This window comes from Xyrauchen texanus, chromosome 35, assembly GCF_025860055.1.
Source record: "Xyrauchen texanus isolate HMW12.3.18 chromosome 35, RBS_HiC_50CHRs, whole genome shotgun sequence".
Lineage (NCBI taxonomy): Eukaryota > Metazoa > Chordata > Actinopteri > Cypriniformes > Catostomidae > Xyrauchen > Xyrauchen texanus.
The window spans coordinates 16,584,205-16,608,932 of NC_068310.1; the positions used below are offsets into that span (position 1 = coordinate 16,584,205).

The 24,728-nt window shown below is 40.7% G+C and overlaps 2 protein-coding genes across 2 annotated transcripts; one reads left to right on the forward strand and one right to left on the reverse strand.

The window, feature by feature from the left end:
- Positions 1-827: 827 nt before the first annotated feature.
- Positions 828-19,051, reverse strand: LOC127628778 (dnaJ homolog subfamily C member 5-like). Its single transcript, XM_052105657.1, has 5 exons — positions 18,898-19,051; positions 7,283-7,443; positions 6,326-6,539; positions 6,061-6,232; positions 828-4,498 (listed from the first exon to the last, which is right to left on the reverse strand). Exons 2-5 carry the CDS (start codon positions 7,390-7,392, stop codon positions 4,395-4,397), a joined length of 600 nt encoding a protein of 199 aa, XP_051961617.1. The 5' UTR covers positions 7,393-7,443; positions 18,898-19,051; the 3' UTR covers positions 828-4,394.
- Positions 19,052-20,298: 1,247 nt separating this feature from the next.
- Positions 20,299-24,148, forward strand: LOC127628880 (glucose-induced degradation protein 8-B homolog). The gene is made up of 5 exons (XM_052105832.1): positions 20,299-20,353; positions 20,937-21,065; positions 21,135-21,331; positions 21,767-21,964; positions 22,534-24,148. The coding sequence occupies exons 2-5, from the start codon at positions 20,945-20,947 to the stop codon at positions 22,705-22,707; spliced, it is 690 nt and encodes a 229-aa protein (XP_051961792.1). The 5' UTR covers positions 20,299-20,353; positions 20,937-20,944; the 3' UTR covers positions 22,708-24,148.
- The last annotated feature ends 580 nt before the right edge of the window (positions 24,149-24,728 follow it).

Genomic DNA, 24,728 nt, shown 5'->3' on the forward strand with positions numbered 1-24,728 from the left:
GCTCAATTGACAGCATTTGTGGCATACTATTGATTACCACTCAAATGAACTTGTCTTGCCCCTGCTTTTCTTTAAAAAAAAACTAATTCTGGGTTACAGTGAGTCAAAATTAATTTGAGTGGTAATCAACAATATGCCAAAAATGTTGTCGATTGAGCTTAACTTGTATTGAACCCTGAATATTCCTTTAAGTGCTATTTTAGGGAATTTGTTTTTATGTACTGTACTTAAACCCTGAATAAAAAATAACAACAACAAAAAAAAAAGAGCTTAAATCTGAATACTTGTACACTTCCTTTAATACATCAGTGTTTTATTAAAATAAAAGCCATTTTCTTTTTGCTTGCAAGTGTTGTTTTTAAATACTTTGACTTTTAACTAAAATTCTACAATATTAAATATAATTAAAAATAAAGGGAGGACAGTTCATCCAATAATGAAATGTGTCATTATTTCCTCCTCACTGTTCCAAAGCCATATGACATTTTCTTCTGTGAAACACAAAAGGAGATGTTAGACAGAACGTTAGTTAGTGACATTCTCAGTCACAATGCACTTTTCTGCCAAAAAACAAACAAACCAAAACAATCATTTCAGTTTGGAAAGATATGTAAATGATTACAGAAATTACATTTCTGTTTGGACTAACCATAAGGTGAATTCAGGTACAACAGGCCTTTTGTTTTATATTTACATGTTTTCACCCTATACTTTCTCTGTGTAAAAGTTCAAAGAACATAAAACACTTCATTTTCAGATAATCATTCAAATTGTAAACACACACACACATAATTTCACACAAAACACTACAGATGCTTACTTGGCTTCCTTAACATTTATTGTTCAACTGAAACTTCAGATCAATTATCCATGTTACGTATGTCTGACACAGTATATTTATGCTACAACAATTTCAGTTGTTTTATCCAGAATGTGCAAGAGAATTCAGCCACTTAGCACAATGCTCATATTCACTTACATTAAGAACTATGTAATTTATTAAAAACATAGGACAATATAAAATAAAATATTGTTTCATTTCACCATGTTTACACTACTTCCTTCATATAAGAGAACATTTTCAGATCTGCATTCATACAACACTTCATTCCTTTTGATATTCTTTGATTGGAAGCAAAATCAAGAGGGATTAATGGTTCATCATTGATGACCATGAACGACAACAACGAAGTGGAGACAAAAGATAGGAGAACCGGAATAATGTAATCTAAAGACAGCTGTGTTACAGTGGAGTTTGGGTTAATATCTTAAAGACAAAAATGATTATACATGAGATTTTCACCATGGCAGTTCAGCAAAGTTTCAAAACATGATCTCTAATAATCTGCATAATGTTTCAAATCAACATTCAAAAATGTTAAAAATCTAAAAGATACATCTAGACAACTATGAAATATCCACATACACAAAGTGAACCTAAGCAAACAACACACACACAATTCTGGGAAGGTTATACACAAGAGTTTTCTGCAGACTCCCCTTTAAGTGCATGCACATGCATGTACTGTATGTGTACATGCATACAAAAACACATATACAGTGAAACATATATAGCTAATTCAACATAAAGAAATGACAGAGACTCAAACACAGAACATAGATGATGATACAGTCCCAGAAAGCACGCACACGCACAGTTCTATTATGAGGCTGAATATAGAATTAGTCAATTGTTTCTACAACAGAAATGAACGTTTTCTACATTTAAGCTATCTGTTTGCTTGCGTCCACTCCTATAAAAAAAGTAGAAAAAAAAGGTAGGATGCAAGTATCCAGTGATAAAAGAATAGGGGACAACAACAAAAAAGGAGGTTAAACGAGTATGTATATGAGATCACCAATAACAATGTACATAAAAAAATTAATTTGAGTGATCAGGGACTAGGGATATTGATCACTGAATCAGGGTCATATTCTCGGGCAGAATCAATAGTAATACATTTAAATTGTCAACTAGGGTAAAACTGATTAAATTAGACCATACCACTAGGGAATCAGATCAAATTATGGGTACAATTACAGCCAAAATGACATTCATCAGTAAACTGAGGAAAGATATGTCCATGTTTAAGCACAAAACTATGTCTTACAGGTTTAAAATACATTTTCAATAAAACAAAAGCATTTATTTAAACTAGGGCTGTCAATCAATGAAAATATTTAATCAAATTAATTAAATTATATACCGATTAATGAATCACAATCAATCGTATAAAAATAGACAGTCCAATGCAATCTATTTTGCAATTGAATTTGTCAATCTGTCGAGGTAGATTTATTAGGACTTGTCTAAGAACACATCAATGTACACATGCATCAGAAGGTGCGTCTCGCTTCGGTAGCGTCATAAACAGCATTTTATGTCAAGTTAAACTTAGTTTGAAATGTAAAAACAACCCTGTCTCGTCTCAGGATCTACATTCGGAATTGCACTCCATCCAGCAGTGTTTGAACGCAAGAAAACATCCTCATCTTTTGCTGATGCTACTGTCAAGGAAGCAAGCCTGAATGTAGTCTGTTCCTTAGCCAGAAATGCTAATAATAATAATAATAATACGGTACAGCTGTGTGCTGCCAATACTGCTGGAGTTTTGCTTACTGCCCCCTGCTTAAAAAAGGTGACACTTCAAGCTTGAATTCCACATTGTTGGTTCACGGACATGATAAATTGCATTAATTAATTTTCAAAACATTATTACTATTTTAAATAATAAAATCTCACTGAATTAACATGTTAAATCGAAAGCTCTAATTTAAAAGAAACCACTTAATACAATTTTAATCTCTAGGATCAATAAATCAAATTATTAATAAATGAATGACAAGTTATTAAATAAATGTTATTGAATTGTCTAAAGCCACAAATTCAGGATTGGGGTATCAAATGCAACAAGAACCTATTAAACTATTAAAAACCTCATATTGGTTATCGAATAATCAATGTCTGTCTATGCTAGACACAGACTCCTGTTTTAGGCTTATATGGGGAGCACGTTAACACGAGTACACAGGAGACCTGAAGAGATTAATCCCTTTACCTACAATCCTGACATGCTTATATTGTATCACATTGTCTGGCAATGGGCTTCAGAAACACAAACGGAAACATACTGTTCATACACAGAAACACAAACAGACACATACATGTGTATAGGGATAATATAAAAGCCGGTTCAAGAGTTTGATAAATAATATGCCACAGTCAGTGTATGAATCAGACAATCCCGTTTAGCGAAACCCTTTGTTCCCTGAAAACACACGCACGCACGCTGAAATGAAGCACAGATAAACATTCACAGTACATGCATTGGATTCCATTCACACACAGTAGTGTTAGGGCCATCACATGGCAAACAAGAGAACATTGTCTCTTCAGACTATATTACACTGCCTTACTATATATATATATAAATATAAATTTATACAAGTATTTTCAATCAATTTCTATTGAAGTAATAATAGTAAGCCTAGTGTGAACTTTTTAGGGCTATGATGTCATAATTTATCAAGTGTCTAACAAAAATGGGCTGCAAGATGTCTCACTGTGGACAGGAGCAGGTCTATTTGTAATGAGTCCACAAAATGTGCAGAACATCACTACGAAAGACATAGACACTGTCTAGACTTAAAGAGGACTGTTGAAACTGCAGCATGGAATGCAACAAGTTAGGACAACTATGATGTCTATGATGAGTTTGAGAGGTTTGTTGAAAGATCCAATCAAAAGGCAAACAACTTTGGGTTTACTAAAGCAACAGTCGGCAGAGTTGTTTTTTTAGTATAATGCCATCTTCAGATTATCTTCCTCCGTTTTGAAAATAGAATGCTTTAAAAGCATATGAAAAATAGTTTCACATTTCATGCTTTCATATTTATCGATTTTAAGAAACAGCAATGATTTCTATCACTTTAAAATGTTTGGAGATATGAGTGTTTGAACTGGCGGATGCAATTTATGTACATTGAAAACTATTTAATAAATTATTAAAACTGACAAATAAAAAAAATATCAAAATCACCTTCATTGATCATGTAGAAAAATGAGATTCTAAAGATGCACAACATTTATAGGAAAACTGTAATGACACTGTAAGAAGGTCTTTCTTTGTGTGTGTGTTGAATACAGCAGTAGGTTAGGGGGATATATATGTAAAACACAAATAAAAATGAAAAAACTTTCCCTGTACAGTGGAGCATTACTTAGGTTTACCAATTATACAGCAGAAGATCTGCTTGATAGACATTAACCAATATCTGTGTATATTTCAACACTCTTTCGCCTCAGTGCCCTCTTCTAGCATGGTGGTCCCATGTGTGTAGCAGAGAGAAAGAATGAGAGATATATAGAAATAGGGATGTTATGCAGAGGGGTTTTAATAGCTGGTGTCCGTCCGGTAGCTGGTACGGTGAGAGTCTGTGGTCAGCTGCGTGGTCTCTGTGGCAGACGAGGGCTGCATTACAATTGGGCTGCTGCCATCTGTGGAAAACAAACATCAATATCATGTTGTTTTGTAATACAAATGTAGCCAGGTAACAGGCCAAACTCAAATCATTCCAGTTAATCATGAAAGCAAAGCATTACTGCAATGATTTTAACTGCTATGAGGCCACATAAAACCCTGAACAGACTGAGAGTAGGTAAAACATTTTAGGCAATGATATTGGTTATTAAAAATAATAACTTTTATGCAGCCACCACATGGCATTGGTAACCTCAGCAGAATTTACATTTTGATGAAAGATTATTAAAAATTAGTTGTATTTTGTTTTACAATTACATGCATTGATGATATAGTATAATAAGACCAAGGGCATATATATATATATATATATATATATATATATATATAAGGTATAAAGGTAGGAGACTGAATGACCTTTGATTTCATCCCGTTTTTAGTCCATAAGGTATGTTTATTTCATTTCAACTAAATTACAAAAGCACCCAATGACTAAATCGAATGCACAAATTAACTGTTGCAGGACAGTATAAATTCTATACATTGCTGCAAATTATTAGTTATTTTTTTGTTTTAAATATTATTTTAAAATAATATTTTTATAAAAGCTGATGTTAACTTTTTCAGTGTTAAAATACTTCCTTCTATGCCAGATTCATATGCAGAGACAACCTAAATGAATTAATAAAAATAAATTAATAATTAAATTAAGAAAACTGTAAATGCTTCATCTCTGTGGCACTAAAATTCCTGTGTTTGTTTAGACCCACTTAGACCCGCCCAAACAAGGTTACTCAACCAGTGGAGAGTTGGGGGCGAAACAATCTGACGGTTCGAACGACAGCAGACGAGGGGCGTATTCGGAAAGAAATTTCCGAATTTCGAGAAATTATATGCTTCAGATTTCAGATTAACATTTTAATTGGTTGATTCTCAAACATAACACAGAACAAAGCAAAATATAAATGCACAGAGTCAACTGCTATCCCCTTAATGCCGTACATTCTTCAGCTTTAAAATAATTGTATTTTTGATAATTCAATATTAGTAATTTGCAATGCACCTTGATAACATTCATGACAGTCATCACTTTCACTTTCAATATTTATTGTCCTCAAGGAGGCAGTTGGGTAGGTGTACAGCAGCCAATGACACAAAAACAATTAACAACGGACACTTAAATTATGAACTATTATAAAAGTTGGCCTACTAACCTACAGTAGGGGAAAAAAAAAAAAAAAAAATCACTAAATTGGCTACTGTGTAAATCTCATTCTGTTAAACCCTTAGTGCAAAATATATGCATACTGTACATTAAAAATACAAAATAAGATAACAATTACTACGAATTTGAGTGATACGAATACCAGAGAGCTAATGTGCCATCCGTGCAGACGATCACATAGTGATGTCACTTTTGTCTTTACAGGATTTTTCTGTGATGTTTGTGAATGCGAGCGCAGATTACGGGAAAGCTTGGGCAGTGTGAATAAATAAAATCTCAGTTCCAGAACAGTTGCTGGAACGACTTTTTTGGATTCTTTCCTGGATCTCTGTGTGAAAGAGTCTTGAGTCTCACCTCTCTCATCAGACTGCATCTGAGCTTCCAAGTCTTCAGGAGACACATAGAATTCCGGTTCATCTGATCGAGGAGGATGCGGTTTACACTTCCCACAGCAGCAGTTACAACAGCAGCACAGACAACAGCAGAAGTAACAACCTGTAGCCACACCACAGAATATAAACAATGCCTGTCGAGAGAAAGAGCAAATTAGCATAAACATCTGCATGCACACTAACTTAGTATCTATAAGTATGTGTGTGTGTTAACATGCATGACTGACCTTGGCCCACCAACTGGACAATACGAAGTACGTGTTAACGTTCTCCTCTCCAAACTGTTCTGCCACATAGAGGCCGAGAGAACCGTATTTGTCATAAATGTTGCGTTTGGTGGTGTCTGACAGAATGGCATGAGCGTTGTTGATTTCTTTAAACTTCTCAGCTGCTTCTGGGTTGTCGGGATTCTTGTCTGGGTGGAACTTCAGTGCTAGTTTTCTGCAAACAAAAAGAGGAGAAATTAGAATAATGCTTATTAAAGATTATTTCAACAATTACCTTTTCCTGGTGCTTGAGCCATTCTCATTTGTTGTGTTAACGTGTAACAAGGACTATGCTTGGAATGGAATAATATTTCCTACTATTATTTAAAAATGGGAAGTGGAAAAGTAAGCATTATTTCAGAATAAACATTAAAATAGTAGTACGCTAAACTGTTGTGACATGACTTCATCGTGCGGCAGGTGAGTAGTGTTATTTCTCATTTTTTAAATTCTAATTTGTGTGAAAGTCACTTCAATTTTAACAGACAGATCAAATATTGTCAAAAAAAAAAAAAGAGAGATGTTAATAAGTTGCAGTTGTAATTCCTTTCAGTTAATTTGTTACATTGGAAATGGAAGGTGCCTTAAGAGCATGTAGTAGGTATACTTAGGTATACAACGCATATAGAAATCTAGCCTACAGCACATATATAATACATAATATATACAGCTGGAATAGTAAGAATATTTTATTGTAATAGCATATTATAAGGTAGTATGCTATTACTTAAAGCAAGATGAAGTACGGAGATGAAGCTCTCTGTCGCCCTCATGTGGATTAAATTGGCGCATTGCATAGCACCTGCAAATGTATAGCTACTAATAAATAAATAAACAATCCTGAATAGATTCAGACAATTTTCCAGTGACATTTTTTATTCTGTCTCTATTCATCAAGAATGGTTCAAAAACTCTCACCTGTAGGATTTTTTGATGTCTTCTGGTGCTGTATTCTTAACAACTCCCAGGACTTGGTACAGTGATTCTCCTGATGTGGAGAGTGAACGCTGTCTCTGCTGTTCTGCCATTACTCACACGCACACAAACACACTCCCCTCACACCACACAACCACCTCTGTCTGAAAGAGAAAGAAAAGAGATAGGTGTTACAGTACGTACACTTTCTGTACCCCTGTATTCCCACGTCACAACTGCCATCCCAGAGAGGCATGTTGCAAAAAATCTTAGAAATACGAAACTGAATGATTTTATGTAGCCCCCTGTATCAGCATAATTTCTTTGCAAGTCTAATATCAATGAGTCTCATTACATAAACCGTAATATTTGAGAATACAAAACCATTACCTTTAAGCTTAGGCAACAGAGTATCACAACAATTGCATTAGTCACAGCAACAGACTTACTGGCCTCAACCAAGAACTATGTCATCATTCCCTAAAAAGTTCTATTCTAAGAGCATTGAGTCACTGCATATATGGTGTGTTATGTGCTCAAGCTGAGGTCTACAGAGAACCAGCAGAATTAAGTAATATGATTATAGCATTTGAGGAGTAAGAGGGAGATTCCTTTAAATGTACAGTATGGTGCTATAATGCTACATGGTCTCAGGCTACGTCCCTATTTGCATGTTATCTGTCCTAAACAGTAAGCAAGGTTATACTTTGTCTCTGAAAAAAAAAACAGTGTAAAAGGTGTCTGTATGGTACTCCATTTCTGGGGGATTTGCCTTTCTGCTACTTCAGCCAGCAATCCTTTAGTCAACAAAAGAGGAAACATTTCCAATGGTTCTCTTTCAACGTTTTCAGTTGCAGAAAAGTTGTGAGGAATGTAAACCATAGCAACCAGTTTTTAAATACAAACCTTTCATACATTACTAAACATGTTTATGACCAAAGAACATTCATGACTCATTAAATAATAATTATTTTAAATGCAAATGCATGACAAGGGGTCTGTGGTATCAAGACACAATTTTACATCAAGATAATGTCCCAATCCTACCTTACTGCATACTCAACGTTATTTTACTACCACAACCAAAGTACATACGCTCTGTCAGTAAGTGTACGTATAAGTTTGAAGTCGGACTAAAACAATAATGTAATGCAAGTCTTTTTAAAACATCATGTAAATGCTTTAAGGCTTGGGTATACTTTGTTTTTCCGCTCTGAGTCATCTCGCACACGGTCGAGCCCTCAGCCTTTTAAAGTTTACTCTTGACCATGAACGAAAGTGAACGCGTTCAAGGCACACGACAACGATGCACACAGACGAGGACTGTTTTTGTGTCTAGACATTCTCGGCCACACGTCGACAGTCCACGCAGACTTTGCTGATGATGAAATTTGCATCAAGCAAACTGTGTTCCGATCAGCAACGTGAAAAACCAAACTATACTTTGGCCTTTACTGCATTACCACATACTCAAAAGTATGTATTTAGTATTTCATTATCAGCAGTGAAGTACTGTAAATATGTTCAGTCAGTATATACAGTATATGTACATTCAGGTTTAATTTCAGTTAGACAAACAATAATTTGTCTTTTTAAAATATCATGTAAACATTTTGCGAAATCGGACAAACATGCCTAGATAATGTGATTGTTGTTCATCTTCGTCAAGCATGTATACACGTACAACTGGCCTTGGAGATGTGCACGTGCTCCAAAAGACAGAGATGACATGCAACATGTATTTAGCTTAACACCCTCAGCTGATGTCTTTGCTTTAAATATTCAGCTACACATTCTGTCATGAATACCTCGACAAACAAATAAAACTGCAGCTTGACTACACAAACACCTACAGCTCCATAATAACTGTGCATGTTTACATACTTCGCTGTGGCTGATGACAGATTTTGCTCTTATGGTAATAAATTAGTACTTTTATTCACCAAAGTGGCATTCATCTGGTCACAATGTATAGTCAGAAAATGATAACGTGAAAAAATTACTATTACCATTTGAAATAAATTCAGAACTTCTTCAGAGTTCTCATAAAAAAATCCTCCAAGTGCAGCATTGACAGCTTTGCAGATCCTTGGCATTCTAGTGGTGTTTGTCCAGATACTCAGGTGCCAATTTACCCCACACTTCCTGTTGCACTAGTCTTGTCGGGCACTTCTCACGCACCTTACAGTCTAGCTGATCCCACAAAAGCTCAATGGGGTTAAGATCCAGAACACTCTTTTCCAATTATCTGTTGTAAAATGTCTGTTTCTTTGCCCTCTATAACATTTTCTTTTGGTTTCAAAAGTGTTTTTTTTCTTTGAAATTCTTCCCATAAGGCCTGCACCCCCGAGCATCCTGCTCTTCTTAATTGTACATGTGGCCTTCCACATCTCTTTCTGTCCTTGTTAGAGCCAGTTGTCCTTTGTCTTTCAAGACTGTAGTGTACACATTTGTATGAAAACTTGGCAATTGGCAATTTCATGCATTGTATAGCCTTCATTCCTCAATAACTTCAAGCTTCAAATCCAAATCACATATGCCCTGTATTTGTGAGTGCGGTAAAGTTAGTTTTATATTTGACATTCGCGACAATTCATATTAAACTCTCAGTGCAAATCACATTTTCAAGCCAAATCAACCTGGACATGGATAGGTTTTCTTTGCCTTTTTTTTTTTTTCCATATAAATTTTATTAGCCCTATAAATCATTTAAACAATTTAACCATTTGATATTATGGCATCACAAAAAATATGAAATGTTTTTTTAAAATATCCCTTTCGTTACACAAGACTCTGTTTGTGGAATTTACATTCTATATGTTTTTTTTTTTTTTTTCCAACAGCACAAATCGAGCACAAACGAATGACACCAGTTTGGATCGATTTGAACTACATGGGGTGGAAAGTGATGTCAAAGCCCCGAATCATATTTTTTATTTCTAAGCAATGGAAATAGATAAAGTGTTCATTTTAACGGCACAGATTGAGCACAAATGAATGACACTGGTTTGGATCGATTTGAGCGAGAAATTCACTGCAAAAAATCCTTTTGTTATCGAGTGTTTTTGTCTTGTTTTCCATTTAGAAATGTCTAAAAATCCTAAAAAAAAAAAGAGAGACATTTAATTGAGAGACAGCATATAAGATATTTAGACTTGCTTTAAGAGAATGCATTTTAATACACAGTAAGTGTATTTTGTAAGTGTATTTTTTTACTTTGTTATACTTTTGCGTGTGCAGTAAAGACAAAATATAATTATATTCAAGATCTATTCTTTAAAAGCAAGTCTAAGTATCTTATATGCTGCTTCTGAGGTGAATGCATTTTTTAAAAGGATTTTTAGATATTTAAAAATGTTTGTATTTTTTATATTATATTCAACATTCTCAGATACCAATTTTTTCTTCTGCAGTATAGTTGCTAAATAAATTAGTTGTTTTAAAAGAGTTTTACATATTTATATTGGAAAACAAGCCAAAACAAAAACAAATCAAAAACATATTTTGTTGCGGTGTATAATGGGGTGAAGACTACCCTCTCTCTCACCGTTCTGTTCACTTCAATCCATCTTTAACTCACAATAAAACAAACTCTGTCTTATTAATAAAGCTGCATATTGCCAATTTTCTTCACAATAAGAAATGCACAGTGACATAAATTATGATTCAACAAGTCACGAGCCATCATGTTATAATCTAGCTGCAGTAAGCATGGGCATTCGAGGGATGAGCGTCCCCGTGACCGAGTGTGCATCAGCCGGATATAGTTTCAGTCTCTCCCCCTCTGATCAGGACATTCATGCAACTCATAGAAGAGGCACTGACCGCACACAGAAATGTCAGTTTCGGAGTTTGTAGTTATTTACATGATCTGCTTCAGTATTATTTGTAGTTTAATAAATCATTAAATATAAATGCATTAAAGATGTAACGCTGGGGTGTTTCCTTTAAAGATGCTCAACATGCAAGGTTTGCTCCAGCTCCACTTATTCCACAACAAGAGTGCTTCTGTATTTACTTATTTGCATTACAATTCCTTCATACTTTGTGATCTACATCACCTCAAGCAGTTTCGAAAGTTTAGAGTGCATGTGGACTGTGTAATTCTTCCTCTCCTCAACTTTATGAGAACCTTATAATCCTTTTAAAGACCACAAAAAGTTAGTCTGACTGAAAAACAGACAAGACAAAAACCTTTAAGAACCTTGGCACATCCGTGGGAGGAAAAACTTCATGCAGAGGTGCTTTCAGCATCATTTTCTGGATGAGACAGACCTGCCTCAGAGTTATGAAGCATGTTAGAATTGAGTGTAGGAAAGAATTTCCACCCATAGTGTCATGGAAAAGGTGGGTGGACTGAGGTGGGTGGACTGAGCTCTATGATAAACAGAACAGGTAAAAAAAAAAAAAAAAAAGTAGGCCTATATAACAAGAAAAGATTATAATTAAAAAAACGGTTTATGGCAAGTCACCTCTGAATCTGAGAGAAAATCCACAACTCACTCACACATTAAGTACAACTTTGAAAATACACTGACAAACACAGAACATTTGAAGTGACTCAATACAACCTCTAACCCAATAATGCAAAATCCATCCACTATCAAAGTTGCAGTCAAGAAAACGTATCGGTTACCTAACGTAACCTCGGTTCTCTCTAGATGAGGGAACGAGTATTGCGTAAGCTAGCTTACGCTACGGGAAAGATTCATCTTTTCTGAGATAATGAAGCCAAAAAATTATCCTTAATTTTTGTATCCATTGTCAACGCAGTGCGGCAGCTGCAGACCTTGAGCGGGCTAGCTAGCGAGCTCATAGGTTGCTCTGCGGCAACTGCTGCAGCCTATAGACGAGCTTGGGCGAACTCGCATCCAATGAGAGGCGTCCGCGCGCTCACTGCATCAAAGCCCGCCAAAACGGGCGTGACTTGAGTGCATATAAGCGTAGTTCGTAGGCTGGAACCCTGGTTTTCATTGACTGAAGCGAAAAGTCGCTCGTGGCGCGAAGCACGGCCGGCTACGCAATACTCGTTCCCTCATCTAGAGAGAACCGAGGTTACGTTAGGTAACCGATACGTTCTCTTACGAGAGGTTCTCTCGTATTGCGTAAGCTAGCTTACGCTCACGGGAACCCATTGTCAACGCCGTGAGCGCCAAGCATCCACTGTATGAGCCCCAGGGAATTAAGGGGGACCCGGGGAGCCCTTATGAGTGGGGAAATAATACTTGGCCGGCAAGAATGCGGGTCATTGATTGTGTAATACATAAGCACATAGTGGGAAGGGAACGACAGAGCGGCGGTGCCGGTCTGTGTGGAATGTGTCCCATCAGTGCAGCTCACCAGGGGAGCTGTAGCGTATTAAACCGCTAGTAGTTTTGCCTGCAGAGCGGGCACTTCCATATTGTAAAATCTGACAAAGGTGGAGGGGGAAGTCCATCCCGCTGCCACACATATGTCGTGAATGGAAATCCCGCTAGACCATGCCCACGAGGATGCCATGCCTCTAGTGGAGTGAGCCCTAATGCCCAGCGGGCATGGCAGGTCTTTTGACGCGTATGCAGCAGCAATAGCGTCCACTATCCATCTAGACAGTGTCTGTTTCGAGGCGGCGAGACCTTTGGTGCGCCCTCCGAATGAAACGAAAAGCTGCTCAGAGCGTCTGAAAGCGGCGGAGCACGCAGTATACAATCTCAGTGCTCTGACCGGGCAAAGGAGATTGGCGTCACGTTCGCTATCGGGTGCTGGCAGCGCCGATAGGGAAATGACCTGTGCTCTGAAAGGAGTACCGATCACCTTGGGAACATAGCCATGTCTAGGCTTTAAAATGACCTTGGAGTCACTTGGTCCAAACTCAAGACACGCAGCGCTGACAGACAGCGCGTGAAGGTCTCCCACACGTTTGACTGATGACAGGGCAGTCAGAAAAACGGTTTTGAGTGAAAGGTATTTCAAATCCACGGATTGAAGTGGTTCGAAAGGGGGGGCTTTCATAGTTTCGAGAAATATAGAAAGAACCCAGATAGGAACCGATGGGGGGGGGGGGGTTCATCCTTCTAGCTCCCCTGAGGAAGCGGATGACCAGCTCGTTTTTACCCCATGACTGGCCGTGCAGGGGTTTAGCGAACGCCGCAACGGCCGCCACATACACTTTGAGCGTGGATGGGGATCTGCCCTTATCCAGCAGCTCTTGTAGAAATACGAGCAGCGACGACACCCCACATGTCCGCGGGTCCAGGTCTCTGTCGGTGCACCATTTTGAGAACACAGACCATTTTGACGCATAGAGTCTTCTCGTGGAAGGGGCTCTAGCGTGTATGATGGTGTTTATTACTCCTTCTGGCAGAGCGACAGGTAGTCGTTGATCACCCACGCATGCAGCGCCCAGCGCTCTGGGTGGGGATGCCAGATTGTGCCGCGAGCTTGAGAGAGGAGATCTGCTCTCACTGGGATGGGCCACGGCGCTGTCAGTGACAGCTGCGTAAGTTCCGGGAACCATGTCTGATTCTCCCAACGCGGGGCTATGAGGAGCACCGAGTGACACGTTTCCCTGATCCTCTGCAATACCTGTGGCAATAGCGAGACGGGAGGGAAGGCGTAAAGCGGGCATCTGGGCCAGTCCTGGGCCAGCGCGTCCTCGCTTTTCGAGAAAAATATTGGGCAGTGACAGTTCTCTTTGGACGCAAAGAGGTCTATCTCTGCTCTGCCGAATAGGTGCCATAACGTCTGGACTGTTTGAGCGACTGTCAGACTGTCAGACTGTTTCTGGGGGAATATTGTCTCTGGACAGTCTGTCCGGGCCGTCGTTCAGGTGGCCTGGCACGTGCGTCGCCCTCAGCGAGCGCAGGTGGCACTGGGACCAACTCAGTATGCGTTTCGTCAGATGGAATAGGTTCCTGGATCTGACACCGCCCTGACGGTTTAGGTAGGATACCACAGATCTGTTATCCGAACGGACCAGGACGTGGTGACCCTGAATGACCGGGAGAGAGCGCACGAGCGCGTACTCGACCGCTATCATTTCCAGACAATTTATGTGAAGGAGCTTTTCCTGAACTGACCATAGGCCGAAAACCGGAGAACCCTCGCAGACCGCGCCCCAACCAGTGTTGGACGCGTCTGTCGAGATGACTTTTCGGCGAGATACAGCTCCCATTGTCACTCCCCGCTGATACCATTCGGCCACTGTCCAGGGCTGCAGAGCTGAAATACAGGTCTGAGTCACCTTGATGGGCTGGCGGCCTGTGGCCCAAGCCCGGCGAGACGCGCGGGTGTTTAGCCAATGCTGAAGCGGGCGCATGTGCAGTAAACCCAGCTGAAGTACTGCTGCGGCTGAGGCCATGTAACCTAGCACTCTCTGGAATTTCTTCAGAGGCGTGAGGCTGTTCATCTGAAAAGATGCGGCTAGTCGCTGAACACAGCGCGCGCTGTGTAGATAAGCGAGCCGTCATTGCCACGGAGTCTAGTTCTATTCCAAGGAACGAAATTGTCTGACTGGGCTGTAGTGAGCTCTTGGTCCAATTGACTGCAAGACCCAAACTGTTCAGATGGCTGAGGAGAACTGCTCTGTGAGACAGAAGCTCCATATTTGACTGTGCCATAATCAGCCAGTCGTCCAAATAGTTAAAAATTCGCAAACCCTGACTCAGCAGGGGTGCGAGCGCCGCATCCATGCACTTCGTGAAAGTACGGGGTGCTAAGGACAGGCCGAACGGAAGGACAGTGTATTGATAAACCTGGCCGTCAAAGGCGAATCTCAAGAATGGCCTGTGACAGGGATTTATCTGAATCTGAAAGTATGCATCTTTCAGATTGAGAGAAATAAACCAGTCCCCCTGGCGCACATGCGCGAGGAGTTTCCTGATTGTAAGCATTTTGAACGGTCTTTTTGCAAGCACCTTGTTCAAAACCCTGAGATCTAATATGGGTCTGAGGCCGCCGTCTTTCTTGGGAACAAGAAAATAACGGCTGTAAAGCCCCGACTCGCTCAGAGAGGGTGGCACTTTCTCTATGGCCCTTTTGCACAGAAGGCTTGCTATTTCTGAACGAAGCATGCACGCTGCTTCCGTGTTCACAGCGGTTTCGAGCCGCGCTCTGAAGCGAGGAGGGCGGCGATCGAACTGTAGCAAATAGCCCTGTTGTATTGTGCTTAACACCCACTTGGATATCCCTGGAATAGCTTCCCACGCTTTGAAGCGTAACGCTAGAGGGTGAATGGCCAATTCGCTCTGATTGCCGCAAACAGAGCGCTGAACAAAATGTGTGAGCGCGTTTAGTGTGTTTATGCATGATTGCTCGCAGACAGCATGAACAGGCTGTTTTGTGAGTGACTTCCCGATTGGAATGAATGGGGAAAGAGTCACATCTGTTACGTGATGCGCAAGCATAGCCATGGGCACGGGACTTACACACAGAGGAATGTTTGCTGGCCGTGTAACAGAGCGGGCAGAGAATGGGCGCGCGCACGTATTCGTGGGCGCATTTATTGACTAGCGCTCGAGAGGTTCGTAACCGCTTTATGTGAGCGTGCTCTGGTGGGGACACGAGACATGCAGTGCTTGTGTGTAGAGGTGAACACTGGATTGTGGGCACATTTTCTACACATAGGGCTGGTTGTGTGACAGAGCGGCCAGAGAATGGGCGCGCGCACGCATTTGTGGGCGCCTTCATTGACTCTGACGCTCGAGCGGTTCTTAACCGCTTTATGAGAGCGTGCTCTGATAGGGGCACGGGATGTGTTATGCTTTTGTGTAGGGGTGAACACTGGGGTTGTGGGCACATTTTCTACACATAAGACATGTTTGCTCTTTACAAGATTTATTTGGGTCGCCGTGAAAACGGCATTTGAGTGCAGGCAAGCGGGCAGTGTCACCGGCTTGTTGGCTGCTAAATTCACCACTGCAGTAGCCTGAGAGAAGGGGACTGACAGGGGGCGAAGCTTTGACGGTGGTCCGGCCGCGGCGGGACTGAGCCGTCGTTTGTTCAACACAGTTAGGAAGACTTCGGCTACTCGGGTTTCAGCGTTACCTTAGATCGAGGCCCAAGGGGGGGCGGCGGTCTGCGGCGGCTGTCTGAGCGCGATCGAGGGCGGCCGCCCTGTCGACGCTGAGAAGTCTGAGTTTGTTGAACTGGGCGCTGTGAAGAGGCTCGTGCAGGAGGCTGATCACGTGAGCGACCTGCAGAGGAGCTAGCGCGACGCGGCAGGAAGAGGTTCATGGCTTGGGTGGCTTTCTGGACTTCTGAGAAGCGGTCAACAATGCCACTCACCGCGGAGCCGAAGAGACCGGTCGGAGAGAGCGGTGCGTTGAGGAACGTGGAGCGCTCTGCTTCTCCCATGTCGGCTAGTGTTAGCCACAAGTGTCTCTCGGTCACAGTCAGCGAGGCCATGCACTTCCCTAGAGCTTGGGCTGCAGCTTTGGTAGCGCGAAGGGCGAGGTCTGTCGCGCTTCGTAGATCAGTAACAGCCTCTGGGTGCCTGCCTTTCTCATCCCACTCCTGAAGAAGGTCTGCTTGTAGGATCTGTAAAACGGCCATTGAGTGCAGAGCAGATGCGGCTTGGCCGGCGGCAGAATAGGCGCGGCCAACATAGGCGGAAGTCGCTCTGCAGGCCTTAGACGGGAGCACAGGCTTGGAATGCCATCTCGCGGAGGGTGGACAAAGGTGTGCTGCTACTGAGTCCTCGACCGGGGGGATGGAGGAGTAGCCTCTCTCAGTGGCGCCGTCCACCGACGCGAGAGAGGTGGAGACGTGGGAACAGGACCTGGCTGATAAAGGAGCGTTCCACGACTTTGCAAGCTCCGTGTGTAATTCCGGCAGGAAGGGAGCGGCCCGGGCCGCGGGTGTAGAGCGGCGATGGCTTTGAAGAAAGCAGCCGTCGAGTCTGTTGGGTGCCTGCTCAGGGGGCGGTGACCACTCGAGCCCGAGGCGGTCGACGGCCTGTGTGAGGAGGCGTGTTAACTCCGCTTCGACTCCGGCGCGGGTCCTGCTGGATTCCTGGGCTGAGGAGGAGGCTTGGGAGCCTGACCACTCCTCACTGTCCGAAGCCATGATGGAACAGCGGCCCTTATCCTCCGCCTCGTCATCCGAGATGGCAGCAGTGCGGCCGCTCGGCGGCAACTGCGCGTCCCGGGGGGGCGGGGAGGGTGAAAGCGATGCTCGAGGGAGAGGCTCCGGCGAGGCAGTCACTTCAACCACAGTTTCCGGCAGACTTTGTGAGCGGCGCTTCTTCCTGCGCGGCTGAAGGTAAGGCGGCGCGGCGGTTTCTGCTTTGAGCGCTTCGAGTCGAGCCCGCAGGGTCGACATCGGTAGCTCCTCGCAGAAATCGCATCCGCCCTCAGTGAGGGCGAGCTCTGCGTGCCCCAGTCCCAGGCAGAGAGCGCAGATGATGTGGCGGTCTCCTGTGCTGAGAAGGGCGCGACATGAGGTGCAAGTGGAGCGAGGCATCTTGAAAAAGACGCTCGTACTCTTTTGTGAATAGTTCGTGAGAACTAGCTTGCTGAATAAAAGGATACGTCGTCGGATGGCGTAGCTTCGCAGGATGGCTGAAGGTGGCTGAGACGGCCGGCTTCTTCTAGCGCTGTCCACGCTTGCTTGATGCCCCTCGAACGGCGACGCGGCTTCCAGGTCAGCGATGCGAAGAGCTTCGCTGAAGAGATGAAAATCGGGGTTCCAGCCTACGAACTACGCTTATATGCACTCAAGTCACGCCCATTTTGGCGGGCTTTGATGCAGTGAGCGTCGCGGACGCCTCTCATTGGATCGCGAGTTCGCCCAAGCTCGTCTATAGGCTGCAGCAGTTGCCGCAGAGCAACCTATGAGCTCGCTAGCTAGCCCGCTCAAGGTCTGCAGCTGCCGCACTGCGTTGACAATGGATACAAAAATTAAGGATAATTTTTTGGCTTCAATATCTCAGAAAAGATTAATCTTTCCCGTAGCGTAAGCTAGCTTACGCAATACGAGAGAACCTCTCGTAAGTGAACCTTCCCCAACATGTAGCAACTCTCAGCACATTGCGACTTGAGCTCTGAGAGAAACAGAAAGAAAAAGTTGGGTGAGGTAGTCATGTGAGAGTATGCACAAGGTCAGAGTCAGACACACAAATCCTGCCATGACACCATTCAAAAAACAAGATGAGCCCTCTGATGCAATTAGCGATACAAACATTAAAACTTACATTTTGACAGTGACTTGCTAAGCTGTGCTTCTTGAGCAGCTGAGCCCATTAAAATCTTCTAGACTTCATTGATATCGTGTGTAGAATAAAGACAAGATACTGGAAAGCAATGAACGACTACTGACAGTGTCTTGCTCTTAAGGATCAGAGGATTAGCAAACAGACCATTGTTTGAGATTCAGCAGCAGAACAAATCTAACAAATAATGACAGTCCGGTGGGAAGAGTTTAAATACCAATGGAGTCCAAGCGATACAACGTTGATATTTAGAGCCTTTAATCTCCCCGTTCCGCACTCAGCATCCATAATGGTTTGCTGGGTCGCCGGTGATCAGCTGAAAACCCTACTACAACATTAATCCAAGACCAAGGACAGCGTGCATGCGTAGCAGGATTGAGGCGCTCGGATAGGGTTTACTCCTGGTTACGTTCACGAAGACGTGCCTTACCGTGTAAAAGAGAAAGGTAGGTAGGGTGGCAGATCGTCGGTTCTTCGTAAATGATGTCCTATACCTATAGACGACCTTTAAAGGGGAGTGAATCGATCTCCAGCGCTCAGATAAACAGCGTTCAGCTTTGATCGCGAGCACCAACTCGGCTTGCCCGCTGACGTCACGAGTCACGACTGTTTTTGAGAGGAAAATGGGCGGAAACGAAAGGGGGAAGCCGTTATTATTATTATTATTATTATTATTATTATTATTATTATTATTATTAACATCTTGTAAAATATTATAATAAAACATAAAGGAAAGAAGAAAAAAAGAAAACATCAGGGGTATTAAAAAATATTCCAAAAGAAATCAATAACCAGAGTAAGAATTATCAAGTAATTATAAAGCATTTTTCAAGATGACGAAAATTATCTGAATAAACTGACACATTTATGAATGTGGTGGTTTATTTCAAGTTAAACTATTTCATAATATTCTAAAATGGAACACATTTTAATTATCATTTCAAATGATTTATAATCATAGGCTACGCCTTTATGTTGGTGTAATTAATGGGTATAATTTGTATTAAACATACTTTTATTGAATCCAAATGTCACAAGAACATAGAAAACACTATCATTAACATGGCCAGATTTGTTTGTATATTTTTGCAATTCAAATATTTCCAGGTTTTTAATAAGATTGCAGTATCCATTATAAATAGAGGAATTATTTTAGGTCCATATTTTTTTTTTCCTTCTATCTGTAGCTTCATGTCGTCCCTCCCCTGTTTTATTATTTGTTAGATGCTGTTATGTACAGTATATTACAAGCACTCAATAATAAATACAAAACAATTATCTTTTTCCAATCCTATAGTGCCACCTTTTTTGTGATACATTTTATTTGTAATTTAATTTTCACTAAAAAAAAAGTTTTGCTACAGCACTTGATGGTTTACCGAATCATAAATCCACACACACACATACACACGCACGCACGCACGCACGCACGCACGCACGCACGCACACACACACACACACACACACACACACACACACACACCAACTTTTATTCACAAAACATAATTTACAAACGAAAACATAATTTACAATCTGTCAGAATTTGGTTTACAGAGAGCTTGCTTTCTATATTGTATATGCCCAATATACTGTAATTAATTACTGCACAATTTCTTTACATTCAAAATATCATCTTTAAAATAAAATATTTTATCACACAACCCAATTTTATCTCAAAATATTTTTTTAATCGTTCCTAAACAAATCTTGCGCAATACAATGGTAAAATAAATAAAGAAATACAAAAAATCACAGAGTAAACAAACTTTATCACAAGCCAATCCGAATGAGGTATCGCTGAAAATCTCGTTTTCCGTTAAGCATCGCGAGAGTTTAGTACGGCCGTTCTCTCTGAGCAGCTGCCAAGGAAAGTGCTTCACATTGAGGTAAAATTCATCATTATTTGTGTCATCGACACATTTTTCATAGTGTGGATTAGTAGCCGGGCTTTCACAAAAGCATGGAGAATAAAGCTATATGTTAATGTTCACATGTGCGTGTTGTGATGTATGAAGTCTGTGTTGGTCTTCTCTTCAGCGGCACAGGCTTCAATGTTATGATACAGGCCTTTATAATTAGAGCTTCCGGTCATCACAAGCGCTAACGCAGTCAGGCATGTTTACCATTGCCTTCTTGTTTTATTCATATGATATCATGTGATTTAAATGTGTTCATTTGGCTTGTTTTTTGAAGGTTCTAGTCTTTGACAAGATACAATAAATGGAACAAAATCTTTGTAAAGTTATTAAGTTTGTGTGTGTCATTTACAGACTATTTATCACCAAAGTTGTAGTTAGATAAATTACAGTACATTATTCTTAGTTAGTCATTTTAAATAAAGAGTATAACGGGGAGATGATGACTGTCCATACATTAAAAGTTGATCTAACTTACACGTTGATGGATTCCTCCATGCCTGAAACATTTGAGGAGAATGAATAATTACTGTGTATATTTTTGTCAATGCAGAACACTTCATGATGAGTTATGCTGAAAAGCCAGAGGATGTAACACGGGAAGAGTGGATGGAGAAGCTTAATAATGTTCACATTCAGCGGGCAGATATGAATCGACTCATTATGAATTATCTGGTGACAGGTATGCAGTCGACTGACCATTTACGCCCCCAATAATAGCTTCAGTAATATTTTTTTCTTAATTATATAGAGGGATTTAAAGAGGCTGCTGAGAAGTTCAGGATGGAATCTGGAATTGAGCCAAGTGTTGATCTGGACTCTCTGGATGAGAGGATAAAAATCAGGGAGATGGTTCTGAAAGGACAGATTCAAGAGGCCATTGCACTGATCAACAGTTTGCATCCTGAGCTGCTGGACACTAACCGCTACCTGTACTTTCATCTTCAGGTAAAGGAGCAGGAGATGTTTGACTTGTTCTGCAGCATTGCATGGAGATTAATTTGCCTCTGTTTTAAATATCTAATGCATATTTTTAACATGCATGTCATTACAGTTCCCACAGTCAAGGAAAACCTAGAAGTTTTAGGAAATGTTCAAATTTGTGATTTCTTGGCCTGGGAAAGTCATGGGAAAAAGTAGACGTCATTAAATAGATCAGGAACTTATTATAGTGACAGTTCATCTCATCAAAAACTACTGAAATCAAAAAGTCATCTAAAAATCATAGACTTTTATTTTGTAAAATGGCTGTTTGCCTTCATATTAAAAACTAATACCTGCTAATGATATTATTTTGCAGGAAATCCATTTATATTTTTTGTTGGAAATTTCATCACAAACCGTTGTTCTAAAAGCTAAAAGTTTATCTGTGTTTCTTTACAGCAACAGCACCTGATAGAGCTGATTCGCTTGCGGGAAACTGAAGCCGCACTAGAGTTTGCACAGACACAACTGGCTGAACAGGGAGAGGAAAGTCGAGAGTGTCTGACAGAGATGGAGCGCACACTTGCACTCCTGGCGTTCGATAACCCCGAGGAGTCACCCTTCGGTGACCTGCTGAACATGATGCAGAGACAGAAGGTAACATGTTTTTTGAAGTGGAAGAAAATATTATTTTAGATATTTTCCTATGTGTATAAAACACATTTTAAAGATGTTATGAAATGTAAAATTGGAGTTTTATGGCCTATAGTACTTGTCTATTAGCTGAAAGGCTACCTTTATGCTTTTGTACTCTTATAAGTTGACACAATTTACCTTTAGTATATACATGCATATAAAATATACAGTCTTTCTTTTATGAGAAAATTAACCTAAAATATTTATGGCTCATTTTGCTTACAGGGGTGTATAAATTATTATTATTTATGTATTTTTTGGTCTGCTGAAATGCTCTCTACAATGAAAATATCCCCTCAATACCACCAGCCACTGACTAGCAATCGCAAGTAGCAAATCATAGTTTATGGCTTTTATGTCAATTTAAAGATATTGGTTGTTAAAAAAGAGCACTTGGAGATATTTTAATACAAAATGCATCAACACTGAATACTGCACTTGTCAAGCAATTTCATGTGGTCTCTAAGTAATTATATGAATATAAGTTAAAGAAGGGCATCACACATTTACAGAAACTTGTCATTTAACAGGTGTGGAGCGAGGTAAACCAGGCAGTGCTGGACTATGAAAACCGGGAGTCAACACCAAAACTTGCCAAGCTCCTCAAGCTCCTGCTGTGGGCTCAGAACGAGTTGGACCAGAAGAAAGTGAAGTACCCCAAAATGACAGATCTCAGCAAAGGCACCATCGAGGACCCCAAATGAAAAAAATTAAACGGCATCTCTGTGCTTGCATTCTGTGGGGAACAATATGGACGCTTTCCCTTCCTTAACTATTTATACTCAGTGACTGACACTTAGACATACTTTTGTCATCCATTTGTTTTGTTTACTTGTTGCTTATCAGAGACATTGCATTGTTGGGGCTGTGGAAATGAGATTGTTGATATTAAAGGATGACTCCTAGCCAAAATGGAAACACTTCCAGTCGCAGAGGGATTTCTGTGATTTTGTTTGCTGAGCTGAATTTATTGTATTTTATAATGTTTTGGTTTTGGCGGAGAACTATTATCTATCTACTTTGTCAGTGAATGTTCAGAAAGTATACACACATAGTCGAGGACTGAACCACACTGTTTAGATAATTTACAGTTTTATGGAGGCCTCTGTGTCCTTCTGATGTGAGGCACAAAAGGCACAATATTGCTGTCATCAAGGACAGTGGATTGATTGTATCATGGAGAGAGTTCTGTGTGCTTTCTGAACTTAAAGGGAAAGTGTACCTAAAAATGAAAATTCTCTCATAATTTACTCGCCCTCATGCCACCCCAGATGTGTATGACTTTCTTTCTTCTGCAGAACACAAATGAAGATTTTTGGAGAATATCTAAACTCTGTAGGTCCATTCAAAGCAAGTGAATGGTGACCAGAACTTTGAAGCTCCAAAAAGCATATAAAGGCAGCATAAAAATAATCTATAAGACTCCAGTGTTTTAATAATGTCTTCTGTAGCTATCCAATCAGTTTTGGGTGAAAACAGACCATAAACTCCTTTTTCACTGTACATCTTGCTATTGCAATCTTTAAGCAAGATCACGATGTCAAGATTGATCACACTTCTTAGTGCTTGATGCATTCGCAGAGGGAATTCGCTAGATGGCGCTAGGAAGTGTAATCAAGGTTGAACTCATTATCGCCAAGGAGTCTGCTGTCAAGATTCATAGTGAAAAAGGAGTTCTCACCCAAATTCGTGTAGATCGCTTCGGAGGACAAAGATTTAACCACTGCAGTCATATGGATTACTTTTATGCTGCCTTTAAGGACCAAAAATGCTGAAGTATTCTTCAAAAAATATATATTTGTGTTCTGCTAGAAGAAAGAAAGTCACATCTGGGATGGCATGATGGTGAGTAAATGATGAGCATATATTCATTTTTGGTTGAACTATTCCTTTTTTTTTTTTGCAGTGCACAGGTAAACATTTTGTATGTGCGTTAAAGGACCCGTCAAAGAACATCTGCCCTTTTGAGTACTAATTTTATTGCATAATGTTATAAAGTCAAGTGACTTTGTTCTCTACTGTACATGGTCATAGTATTCCTGCTTACATTAACATTCAATTATGTGACTTATAGATGTTGCAGAGATAAAATTGTTAGCCTCTCATGTCAGATGCTTAACATAGGTATTAAATATAATTTTTTATCCCCCAAACTCTAGATTTGATTCTCAAATTTGCTTACGCCATTGTATGTTATGACCAAATAGTGACATCATCAACCCTCACCATATGACGCTCAATTAAATGTTGCAGAAAGATGTTTTTATTAACATTGGCATATGAAAGCCACCCTAACATCGTGTTTGATGTCATTGTGATTGTAAGAATTGTTTGCTGGTGTCGGGTAAAGAAACTTCGGGGCGACCATAAGATGACACTGTCAATGCGTCCCAATAACAATCAGCTATGACAACAGTCAGGGCCTCTGCCATCTGCGGATGGGCATAGCACTTATCATAGAATTCATTCTTCAGCAAGGTACCTTATCCAGGTAATGTATTACCTCAGCTTTCGCGTTCGACGAAATGTTATGACTTTACATCCATTAAACGTGACCGCTCACATTTTGTTTTACAATGTTTTTGTAAGGTGGCCAATTTCAGGTATTTTGAGATGTAGAGTCGAAATTCGGTGTTTATTTGAGTAAATGTGAAGAAGGGGCGTAAGTCACGTTACTTCCTGGTTTCGAGAGCGAGCTGTTGGAGGAACTGCGTGGCTGAAGAAA

Coding starts and splice junctions, on each gene's coding strand:
- LOC127628778 (XM_052105657.1), bottom strand. CDS start 7,392: ATGGCAGAACAGCAGAGACAGCGTTCACTCTCCACATCAGGAGAATCA. Junction 6,233..6,325: donor TGTCCAGTTGGTGGGCCAAG/GTCAGTCATGCA, acceptor TTCTCTCGACAG/GCATTGTTTATATTCTGTGG. Junction 4,499..6,060: donor GATGCAGTCTGATGAGAGAG/GTGAGACTCAAG, acceptor TGTTTTCCACAG/ATGGCAGCAGCCCAATTGTA.
- LOC127628880 (XM_052105832.1), top strand. CDS start 20,945: ATGATGAGTTATGCTGAAAAGCCAGAGGATGTAACACGGGAAGAGTGG. Junction 21,066..21,134: donor TATGAATTATCTGGTGACAG/GTATGCAGTCGA, acceptor TTAATTATATAG/AGGGATTTAAAGAGGCTGCT. Junction 21,332..21,766: donor ACCTGTACTTTCATCTTCAG/GTAAAGGAGCAG, acceptor GTTTCTTTACAG/CAACAGCACCTGATAGAGCT.